This window comes from Urtica dioica, chromosome 4 (genome assembly GCF_054948205.1).
Source record: "Urtica dioica subsp. dioica isolate 48M chromosome 4, U.dioica_male_clone48M_v1_H2, whole genome shotgun sequence".
Classification (NCBI taxonomy): Eukaryota; Viridiplantae; Streptophyta; class Magnoliopsida; order Rosales; family Urticaceae; genus Urtica; species Urtica dioica.
The window spans coordinates 10509755-10522031 of NC_142759.1; the positions used below are offsets into that span (position 1 = coordinate 10509755).

The 12277-nt window shown below is 38.6% G+C and overlaps 1 protein-coding gene across 2 annotated transcripts; it reads left to right on the forward strand.

Annotated features, from left to right (window-relative positions):
• The first annotated feature begins 7835 nt into the window (after window positions 1-7835).
• Window positions 7836-11717, forward strand: LOC149400309 (uncharacterized). Of its 2 annotated transcripts, none has more exons than XR_016296519.1 (8): window positions 7836-8257; window positions 8536-9729; window positions 9826-9916; window positions 10002-10159; window positions 10250-10301; window positions 10533-10574; window positions 10661-10754; window positions 11003-11141. XR_016296519.1 is itself a non-coding variant. In XM_089611964.1 (8 exons), exons 2-8 carry the CDS (start codon window positions 8653-8655, stop codon window positions 11431-11433), a joined length of 1983 nt encoding a protein of 660 aa, XP_089468090.1. In that variant the 5' UTR covers window positions 7836-8257; window positions 8536-8652; the 3' UTR covers window positions 11434-11717. The 2 variants fall into 2 exon arrangements, 1 of the variants encoding a protein (XP_089468090.1); XM_089611964.1 differs by having other exon boundaries at window positions 10495-10574; window positions 11003-11717.
• Window positions 11718-12277: the final 560 nt, after the last annotated feature.

Here is a 12277-nt window from a genome sequence, read left to right on the forward strand (position 1 = left end):
TGGCAAGTATCTTGATACATTTATGCACAAAATATTCTCTCTATCTCTTGGGTAGTAGGCGCCCAACATGTCCTCTAGAAGGAGCTTCTAGAAGCTTCTTTATTTGTTCATGAGAACATGAAAAAGGCCCATTAAGAATTTTCAATAAAATTCTTATGAAATGAAATTAATCCACAAGGCCCAATAAGACCAGTATTGGCCGAGTGATGCATGTCATCAAATGACCTTGTCAAAAAAAAAAAATTATTGACATTCATTTCATCATATGTCTCAAAAGACAAAAATACCCTTTTGACAATTTTCGTTCTCGTTTTGACTTAGCTTCCAGTTTAACTATTCCTACTCGATGTGATTCGTGACAGTGACCTCATGGACCCAAATGAACAAAGCTTGAGCTAAACACTTGGACTCAAAAGTTCACAAACATTTTCCAAGTTTAGCTTAATGCCAACTGACTCCACTAAAGAGTTGACACTGAAAATCTCTCGGTTCAAATGAATTTATTTTCTACTCAAGAATTCAACCTAATTATGATGAGCGGATCCACTGAATATTATCTATGTTTACCCTTCATGAATGTCATCAGCTAGTCGGGATTTACTAAATTACCATTTTACCCTTCTAGCTGTTATTTCCTCAACTCCTTTGTCGCTTGTGAATAAGTTAGAAACAATGTATTGACGAGGAGCTAACAAGTCACATTGTTTCATCCAAAAGAGTCAGGACTCAATTTGGACACTGGCCAGTTCATTTATTCACAGTCCAAGGAACAAAGCATGAGGTGACATACATTGCATTTCAGCAATCTTGTACATGAATTCCATATCTATGAGAACTTCACAAAGTTACTCATGACATTCTCACAACTTAGTACTTCACCAATAGGCCTTGTTCGGAATCACATAGTGAGTCCGAACTCCGACTTTCTCAAATGAGAATACTAAGCTGTGAAATGACATGTCTCATTTCAGGATTAAGGTAAGCATGATGCAATTCATACATAGTGATTTCGAGACATAAGAGGTTAAATGGTTTGTTCTTATCTTGTCTCTAGAAGTGCACTGGTCAATTCAGTACCTTCGGAAGATACCTAGAAGAACTATAGAGTCTCCAACTCTCAATGCCTCATAACCAGACATCATAGATTCTTCTAACAATCGTACTGAGGTCAATAGTCCTTTGACCCTAAGATTGCGAATATATCGTTTTAAGCAAACAACGAAGAGTTTGTTCATGCAAATCTACATTTGTCTCTTCGTAAGTTGTTAAGTTTGTTTATGGACTAAAAGACTAAGGTTTTATCATAAAGCTTCAAACAAAGAAAGAATGAATGAACGTTTCAACTTTATATTAATGAATAAGCAATTACAAGCAAGAGTCTTCGTAAGACTATATGACATCAAATGTACATAAATAGACACTACTACTCTTCTTGTGGGCACCATTGACAACAAGAACTTAAATCAAAAATTCCAAATCAAAACTCAATCGCGATTTGGGCTGAACTCTAGATCGCGAAAAAAACCTTCTTCCCGAAACAAAACCCTAATCCAATCCGCTGTTCGTCAATGGCGTCGTCTTCCACGAGTAATTTCTCTGACGGAGTCGACGATGGTCATTCCGATGACAAGAAGAGGCCGCGGTGTCGATGCAAGATGGCGTGTGTTCTGCGGACGGCGTGGAAAGGTGATCATCCTGGTCGACGTTTTTATGGGTGTTCAAGATACAAGGTAATTAGTATTTCCTCTATTCTCGTCTTCGTTGTTGTTTTGGGTTACTGATTTCGTGTCCTTATTTTTATAGCAGAGTCCCGACGATAGAGGTTGTGCTATATTGATTTGGGTTGATCCTGAGATGTGTAAAAGGTCAGTTCAAATAATTCCTGATTTACTTAAAAGGATTAACAATCTTGAAGCTGCTTTGAAACAAGTTGAAGTGTCAAAGAATTATGGTTATGGCGGAGACGAAGACGAGCTGAATAGACTGAGGGAGAAGATAACTACAGAAGCGCAAAAGATCAAGTTTTATATGGTTCTCGTCATGCTTGCTCTTTTTTATGTCATCTGTTTCAAATAAGTATATGTTTTGAATTGATTGTGGTTGTTAATTTATTAAGTATGTTAAGTGAGACTGATGTAATTGTGAAATTATGTTGCAATGTTTTGGGGATTATGATAGTTGAAGTTTGGTCTAAACTTTGTAATTGGTATTTTGTAATGTAAATTGGAATTTTGTAATGGAATGTGGTATTTTCTAGCTTGATCTGAAGTTTGGTTTTAGTTTGGCATTGACAAAAAATCTGATACCTTAGTAATGAATAAAAAACCATTAAAATTGTCAGAGCCACAAATCTGATACATTGCCAATAAAAAGCCATAACAACTTGTCAATAAAAGTCACAAATCTGATACATTGTTAATAAAAAAAGAACTAGTTTTGATACACATAATTCATAAATTTTCCATCAAGTTTTGTGAACTTGTCACCCAAAAAAAGTACTCAGTTTTGTGAACTTGTCACCCAAAAAAAAGCCAGTACATGATAAAAAAAAATCATTTCATTGTCTTTACATCCAATCTCCAAATAAAGTTCTTGGTAGAAGGCCGAAACGCCTGATTGGGGCTCGGTTAATTCGAGGACTCTGCTGCAATCAGAAAGGTTATGAGTAATGATCACATACAAATAACAAAATTGGGTTTAAGAGTTGTTGAGTTTACCCTTATCGGTGCTTGTTGTGCCGGTTGTTGAGTTGATTGGCTCGTACTAGCTGCTTGTTGTGTGGGTTGTTGAGTTGATTGGCCTGATCCTCCACCACGTCCACGTCCTTTTCCACGGCCACGTCCCCTTCCACGTCCTTCATCTTGAGCATCTCTAGCCTGTTGATGTGTATGCCGAGCTTGACGTTGTTCTTGTTATTGCAATATCAAGAAACGTAACCACATTTATAATCTGCCAACAGAGTTACCAAAATGTGTACAATCTTACCAAATTTAGGTTGAGTCTGACTCAATTCAGGTTGAGCTTCAGTCAGGTCTTCGATAAGAACTTCAACGTCTCCATCATGCTCAGGGTCTTCAACTCGACTCTGTGCCTCATCCACGACTTGACTCTGTCCAGGCTCTCCCTCTTCAACTTCTTCAGGCTCTTCAACTTCAAAGTCTTGAACTTGTTCTTCCTCTTCAGCTTCAAACTCTTCAACTGCAGGCACTGGGGGCAATAGTCCAGGCTCTTCTACAAGAGATGCATCTTGTACGGGGTGATCAAGATACAAATTTAGTTCTTCAGACTCCTCATACAGCTTTGACACTGCTATAAACAGGCTCAGATCACATTCCAAGGCAAAGAACTCCTCATAAGGTTCCAGATAGTACATGGGAATCGCTGAGTATCCAAGATTTTTCTCTACAATCTTGTCTAGCTCCAACAACGACAGTCTGTCCACGTCTACGTGGTCTACGTAGTCAATCCGACCACCAACGTAGGTCAAACGCTCATTCACTACTTCCACTTTACCCCCATGATGAACTTTGAACGTGAACATACCAGACCCTTCAACTGAAACAATAATCAAACAATTTTTAATTAAAATCAACCAAAGTAGTATTAAAATACAACTACTAAACAAATTCAAAAGGACAAAAAAACCAATAAGAGACCACCACCACCACTGGTCCACCCATTATTTTGTATTTAAAGCTTCTGACGCTCAAAACTAAGGAAACAACAAAACAATGGTGGTCCCTACTCATATTCTTTACGAACATAACTCCAAACAAAACCAGACAATGTGGTCCCTACACTTTTCAAACCCTAAAAACATATCCAAACATACATAAAAAAAAGGTTTCTCACCATATACTGGTCTATTATTGACCGACGCGCTCTCTGATGAATTTGTCTCTCGACCAGCTCTTCTTTTCGTCGGAGACTTGGGTTTTTTCTCCGAGCCTGGGATTTTTTCTTCGAGTACTCCATCAGAGACTTCGCTGGCACGGTTTTTTTCTTTTTCTGTGCCGGAGACTTCATTCTGAAATCTCCTCAAGTGCTGCTAGGGTTCGATTTTGCCGGAGATTTGGATGTCAAAGGTTTCACCATTTTCGCGATGATAGACAAACCCCCCCTTGATTTGTGTGTACGCGGGATTTGTTCTTTCATTTAAAAAAAAGTATTTATATTTTTGAAACAATTGTAATATTTAATAATTATTATAATAATTAATATATCTGATAATATTTAAACATTAAAAGTATTCATTATAAGCAAAAATACGCTTATACCCTTTCAGAACAGTACACGTATTAAACATGTGACCACTTAACGTCCAAATACTGACGGAAGTGGCTAGTTGTAACACGTGTCTAAGTTCTGAGTTGAGTTCTGCAATATTTCCGAGTCCAGGGGGTGAAATGTAACCTAAGTACGAGTCCAGGGGGCAAAAATAGGATTAATTCTAACAACTATTTTGTATCGAGTTAAATGAAATAAACAATATTATGTGTCAAGAACACATACTCTAAATTCAGCGACAACGTATCATCAATTTAAATTATAAACTCAAGAACACATATTCAAACACAATTTTCCATAAATTCAACAATCATTAAATTAATACACAAATTTGAAAACCTATAATCTTCAATCCAAATCAATTTTAGATTTTTGTAATCCAAGTAACAACATTAAACAAATGAAACCCTAAACTTCCATCTTCAAATTCAGATCAAAACAAAGAGGGTTTCTTTACCTCAATCACGAAAAAACAACATTGAGCTTCATGATCTCGTCCCCTCCATCGAATCATGCCGAAATCCTAAGAAAACAAAACCCCAATTTGTTCAAACCCTAAAATCTTTAACTCTAATGAAGAACAAAACAACTCCGACGACCTCCTCTCTTGGCCGACTTCGCTTTCACATGGCGCGCGTAATTCCTCGTCGGCGAGCCTTCGCCTTTTCTTCTCGTTTTACGTTACCAATTGCTCCTGCTCTGTGTAGTTGTTCCACTCCTAAGAGAGAGAGAGAGAGAGAGAGAGAGAGAGATAAAATTGTTAATAGCTAAAGAAAGCAACTAAGTAATCAACATTAAATGCATATTAATTAACAATTTTTTTATGGGAGAATTAAGTCAGAATCTCAATTGTGCACTTTTTTTTAAATAGTACAAATTTTATTTTATTGAAAAAATAGCATACCAATAGCAAGCTAAAGTTAATTAATTGAGTAAAAGCACTATGTCCAATTTCCATCAATAAGTTTCAAATAAATCGTTGTTGTAAGTCACTTCACCATTAAAGCAAAAAAAATACATATAACCAAAAACAAACAAAAAAATGACCACCAGATTTTGAAAGACGGCCAAAGTCAAAGTAGGAAAATCATAAATCGGAACACCAACTACCTAATTTTTAAAACCGTGCTATACTTTGAAAACAAATTCTACAATATTTCGGGTGTTAAATATCAATAAGTTTCAAATAAATCGTTGTTGTAAGTCACTTCACCATTAAAGCAAAAAAAATACATATAACCAAAAACAAACAAAAAAATTACCACCAGATTTTGAAAGACGGCCAAAGTCAAAGTAGGAAAATCATAAATCGGAACACCAACTACCTAATTTTTAAAACCGTGCTATACTTTGAAAACAAATTCTACAATATTTCGGGTGTTAAATATTGAAATCATGGCTTATTAGTTATTATTTTTCCTTTAAAAATGATGGCTTATTATTTACACCGTTTTTGGTTCCAAAACTTTATAATTTTTTTTTTTGGGGTACTCTTTGTCATTTAAACTTGTAATTTCTTTAAGTTGAGCTAAACATGTCAATTATTTAGGATATATTGAGAGTTATGATAAATGAAACTTTCGGGCAGTTTTGCTGGTTATGTCTTAAAAATATTATAAAATTATTAGAAAGGGGCTAAAATCAAACTAATAAAGACATGATCCATTTGAAATGAATTGGTCCAACCCATTTTATTTTATATTTGATTAGGTTTCCTCTCAGTTCTAATTTCCAAATCAACTAACCGGGCAGACCACAAATCAATATAATTAACTAGTTAATTACATGTTCATACCGACTTTGTTTTTTAATTAGATAAAAATATCTCCAAAAAACTTTAAATACATTTTTTTCAAACCTAAATATTTCTGGACATATCTTTATATATTTCTTCATCCAGACTAAAATATATTAATTATTTCACAGAAACGCGCAGAGCATACTAGTTATATAATATAGCATACCTAATTTATTTTTTAATTTGCTAATATATATATATATATATATATATATATATATATATATATATATATGTTAGTGGGTTTACCCAAATCAATGTATTGATGAGGGAGCTTTGACGGTTTAGAGGGAGATACATGACTATGATATGTTCAACAATAAAAACCGGTCGAATATGGGATTTGAATCGTGTCGTGGCTATCTGTGGAATTGAGGTTGCCCATCAAATCATAAAATTGAGAGTTTGAAGACTCATCCACGAGGAGAAATTTTGTTGGACAACGACAAGAGACAATACGTTTACAGTCAAATCAGTGATGCAATCGATTTACAGAATTGTCTTTGATCCTTATGATATCCTATGAAAAAATCTTTGGTAACTGAATATTCACGAGAAATTGGAATTCATTTTCGGAGGTATTCGACTAGCTACTTTTGGGTTGATCCAATTTTGGCGAGTAGATGTATGTCATAAGACCAAAATTTGCAGGTTGTGTGGTCTTGAGGAGGAAACATTTAGCCATCTTTTTTCAGATGTGATGTGGTTTTTGGTTCATTGAAGGCCCATATCACTCATGTGACATTTGTTCGGGGTTTGCTCCAATTAAAAAATGATTTTAATCGCAATTTTGGCCACAATGATGAGTTTATTGTCCGGGCGAGAGCGATCATGGTTGAGTTGAGGAACCAGGGTGATGAAGAGGGTGGTTTTCTTTGCAAAATCGGAGTGCGGATCCAAGAAAATAAATCAATGTTAGCTCAATAGCATCAATTGAGAGGGACTATAAAATTAAAATAATCGTTGATATTGCATACTTGACGAAAGCTGCTGCAAGGGAGTTTGTTCATCGACAGAGTTCTCTAGATTTGTCGGGGTCCTATCTCAGCTACCTCTCCTTTGGAAGATGAGTTGCAAGAAGTGTAGAACTTCATGAGTATGTCGGAAGTTATTATCGAAGGAGATAATCAAAGCATCATTGGCAACTTTGATTCGTATTGTAATTGTCCATCTCGGACTTAGATGTCTCTTTTCTAGTCCATTTTATTTGTTGAAGGTCGTTTTGTTAGTGATAGTCTCGGTTGGACTAATAGATTGATTCCAATAGATGTGATCATATGATATTTTCCAATGTGATATTAGATTCACGGATATTGGTGTTTGTAATATCAAAGATGTTCTCTTTGAGTCAATAATTAAAGAGAGCCAAGAGATATTCTTTCCTCTACCGTTCTTTCTTCGCAAAAAGGGTCAAGATTTTATACAAGGTTCATTTAGGAAAAAAAAAATGCCAGATAAAATATTACCCCACCAAAAAAAAAAAAATTGGTAAGGGAACTTGACCTCGATTCTGTTCTTTTTCTGCTGAAATATTTCCCTGTTTTTTCTACTCGAGATCGGCAATTACTCCATAAATAATAATCATTATAGCACACGTTACCAAAAACTTTTATCTAAGAAAATCATAATTAAATGTATCTACCCAAAAACAAAAGCGAAAAATTACCAAGAACACACGTGCGTGGGATGTTGAGTAATAAAATAATAAGCATGTGATATATTTCCAAATAATTAACCATTATTTGTGGCCTATTGAATGAAATGTAATTTTAACGAAAGCAGAGCGGTGAACAGTTTGTTGGCGCAGACAAACATGGTCTTTGAACCTTGGTTGTCGGGCCGTCCGTTTTCACTCAACTCCATTCCAACTCCAGATTTTCATTTTAACTATCATTTATTTGTCTTTTTTCCTTTATTATTATTATTATTATTATTATTTTGTGTGGGTTTTATTTTGTCCAATTTTATTTATTTATTTATTTAGTTTGTAAGGCTGCTTAAGCAGACTTTGGCATCGCAGTCGCCTAGAGAGAGAGAGAGAGAGAGAGAGAGAGAGAGCTGATACTCGGTCGGAGCTTGGAAACTCACCATGGAGCTATGGTGATTCCGCTTCTGGCTTAGTTTGGGTTATTTTTTCCTTGGTTTTTGACAGGCTTTTCATTGAAAACCCAGGTACGTACCCAGAATACCCACTTATCAGTTTCTCTGCTGTTTCCTGATTTCTTAGTTTTAGGCTACCCTCCCTTTTTAGCTATGAAATTTTCAAAATTAACTTCTTCCCCGTGGCCATGCTTTCTCTTTCAATCGCTTTATGCTCGAAGATTCAATTTTGGTTCTCTCGAGTGCTTTGGTGTATGGGATCTATGGTTTTTTGGGCCTGAACTTTGAAATTATGGTTGTTGCTGGGATTTATTGCTGATCGCATGCCCTGTTTGTCTTTCTGAATTTATATTGGCTGAAATTGTTGGACGGTTTTGCGAGGCAATCCGAAACTGGGGTCTTTTGAAGATAAAGATTTATCTGAAGCCGTGGTCTGTGTTTCATGGGCTGAAACGAACTAGGCAGAGATGGGAAGCGTGAGTGAAGAACCCGAGAGATTTTTCGACACACGCGAAGACATGACCTCCGCGTCGGAGTCGTCGAGTTCGGATAGCGATTCTGACTCCAGGGATGTCGACTTCACGCCCGGCGGTTCGGGATACAGGGACTGGATCGAAGGCCCGTCAAGCGTTCGGGAGCGACGAAGCAGGTTTCTACGGTGGATGGGCTTGACCCAGGAAGAGCGAACCGCGGAACAAGCTCCGAGCGAGAGCGACGACAGAGTCACCGAGTCCAGCGACGCGGTTCTTGGCTCGTCGGGCTCCGAGAAGACCGCCGGCGATTCGACAGACGAGAGCCTTTCTTGGAGGATAAGAAACCTGGACGACGGTACAGAATTCCTATTGGACAACCGTGACGACGACGCCTCGACGAGGCTCCGCAGAGTCGGGTCGGGACAGTCTCTGAGCTTCGAGGAGTTCGAGAGGAGCCTCGGGATGTCCCCGCTGGTCCAGCGCCTGATGCAGAAAGGTGGGGACGGGGACGGGGACGCTGACGTGGCGAGAAAACGAGCCAAGACGAGGTGGCTCAAGAGAATAAGCGCCGCTGCTTGCATCGTCGACAACAAACGGATGTCCTCGCCAGGTGGCGGGGACGGCTCTCGCCCCCATTTTCGGGCCCAGCCCAGGTCGGTGAAGGTCAGGACGAACAAGAAGCGCTCGAAGGAGCTCTCGGCGATGTACGCCTTGCAGGATTTGCGGGCCCACGAGGGCTCGATTTTGGCGATGGAGTTTAGTCCGGACGGGGGACACCTGGCGAGCGGCGGCGACGACGGGGTCGTGCGCGTGTGGCGGGTCGTGGAGAGGGAGAGATTGGAGGAATTCGATGTCTGCGAGTCCGATCCCAACTCGTATTCCTACTTCAAGATGACGAGCGACTCCTCCGAGGTTGTCCCGTCTGGCGAGAGGAAGGATAAAATGAAGGCATCGGGTGGGAAAGTCACCATCGTTTTACCACGGACGGTCTTCCATATATCGGAGCAACCCGTCCACGAGTTCCGAGGTCATCGCGCTGAGGTCTTAGATCTCTCGTGGTCCAAAAACAAGGTTGGCTAATAGCTCTTTGGCTCAAACGGCTTTGCTAGTTTTTTTTTTTTTTTTTTTTTTTTGTATTTTATTTATTTATTAATTTTTTTTATGTAGCATCTGCTCTCATCCTCCGCCGACAAGACGGTCCGGTTGTGGAAAGTTGGGTTCGAACAATGCTTGAAAGTGTTTTCCCACAATAGTTATGGTATGCCCTTTTTTCAATTTCTTAGAATTGTTGATGCGCATTCAATTCAATTCTTGATTGTGTATTGGTTTTTTCCGAGGTTCAGTCACGAGCATTCAATTCAACCCGTTGGACGATAACTACTTCATCAGTGGTTCCATCGATGGGAAAGTGCGCATTTGGGAGGTTCGGGCTTGTCAAGTTGCCGATTGGACTGACATAACAGAGATAGTGACAGCTGTGTGTTATCGCCCCGACGGAAAGGTTTCAGAAGAATCCATCTTCCGAGTTGCTTGAGAAACAGAATTTTTGTCTCAACTATAGAATCCTAAATTTTTTTTTTTCTCATTTCAGGGAGGCGTGGTTGGCTCTATGAACGGCGATTGCCACTTTTACGATTTATCAGGTTGGTTCAGACTTCAAACATCTTTAATTTCTGTCAAGATATTGAATTGTCATGTATCACTATTTTTTTTTTCCTCGGATGCAAAGACCGATTCAAACTTGAGCAGAATGTTGAAGCATAGCTTGGGGTGATTTAGTCGATTCTTAGTCATACAAAAGCATATCCTAACTAGTTTGATTTGACCAATCATCAGATAATAGGCTGCAACTTTACGCTGAAATATCATTGCAGGGAAAGAAGAAGTCTCCTCTCAAGAGGATTACGGGCTTTCAGGTGAGAATTTCGCTTCACAACCATCACTTCCAAAACATTTCCTTTATATTCTTTTTTACCCCTAAGCATTAATCTTTTCGTTTCAGTATTCTCCAACTGACCAAAACAAATTAATGATCACCTCTGCCGACTCCCACGTCCGCATTCTTCACGGTTCCAAAGTGATCTGCAAATACCGAGGTTCGTAATTTCAGGGTAAACTTGTAATACATTTCCCAAAGAAATTCGCATGTGCATAAGATTTCATTTTGCATAGTATTTGTTATCTTTAAATTTTCTAAGCACCGCAGCAATGTGAGAATATAATAAGAAATCCAAGCTTTTTCTGCTTTCATTGACTTCCAAACACATTTTTTTTTTTTTAGATTTTCATTTTCTTTAGTAATTTTTAGCAAGATAGTGAGGTGTCCTTGTCTTGTTATATCCAGGGCTGCGAAACACGGGAAGTCAAATATCCGCGAGGTTCACGAGTGACGGGGCCCACATTGTGTCCGCCAGCGAGGACTCGAACGTGTACGTCTGGAACTACAGGAACGACAACGACGCGGCTCAGCCAAAGAGCCACTGGTCTTGCGAGCGCTTCTTCTCCCATAACTGCTCGGTCGCGGTTCCTTGGCGCGCCGCCGGAGACGCGCCGAAGCAGCCCCGCGTGCTGTCGGCGGCCAATCATGGCTCCGCCACCTGGCCCGAGGAGAACCTTCCGTCGGAGAGGTGTAGAGGATCGCAGCCCAAGTTTCTGAGGCTTTTCTGCCAGAGCTCCGGGAATAGTTTCCCTCGCGCTTCGTGGGGTTCCGTGATAGTGACAGCCGGCTGGGATGGACGGATCAGATCGTTCCAGAATTACGGCTTGCCCGTTTGATTCGCCTCCAGCGTTTCTATTGCTTGCTGGGGATATGATTTTTCGGTTTGTTGTATATATAGTTTTATTTATATATATATATATTTTTTACTCAGAAAGAAAAAAAAAATCAATTCAAAATGATTGAGAATGCCAAACCTTTTGCCATAGTTTGGCTGCGCATTTGAGAAGTGGCCGTGAATATCATCACTGTAACTACATACATTCTTTGATTAAGTTATATACCAAAGTTGTCTATAAAGTATAAAAGTACATGGGAAATGAGAAATAGTCGTACTTTGCTTTGCAGGATAGCTTCTTCTTATTATTATTATTTTTAATTCTTTTGCTAATATGTAAGGTCTTATTCTTTTACATTCTAGAGATTTTGACCAGACTCGGACCAAAATAATATTTTACATCCTGCTTCTTAGTAATTGCATTCATAAGAAATCAATATAAGATTACAAGGATTGCAAGCTTCAAAACTTCATATTTTCACTCAATTTGCCCCAAGTTGTTGTCATTGGTTTTTTTTTTTTTTTTTCACTAACTATTCTCTTTTGTTCATTCTATTTAAATCCAAAATCAAGCAATGGTTATATACAACACTACATAACACAAATAAAGAAAAAGGATCTGGGATGCTGACTAAATCCACCTATTCACAAATCTGCCTTGGCTTTAATAAGAATCGGAACAAAACAACCACCAACAATGCCGAAAATCTCCAGAGAACCACTCTCTCTCTCTTTCTCGAGTTGTTCAACTTCAAGACATTGATCAAATCGCAAAAATTTCAAAACTTGATCTTCGTCGTCTCATCCATAGAAATATGTGTCGGATTCTCGTATGTGTGAATTTT

Bases quoted from the DNA above. Each gene is read 5' to 3' on its own strand.
- LOC149400309 (XM_089611964.1), top strand. From the start codon at position 8,653: ATGGGAAGCGTGAGTGAAGAACCCGAGAGATTTTTCGACACACGCGAA. The intron at 9,730-9,825 runs GTTGGCTAATAG...TTTTTTATGTAG, and splicing joins TCTCGTGGTCCAAAAACAAG to CATCTGCTCTCATCCTCCGC. The intron at 10,755-11,002 runs GTTCGTAATTTC...TGTTATATCCAG, and splicing joins AGTGATCTGCAAATACCGAG to GGCTGCGAAACACGGGAAGT.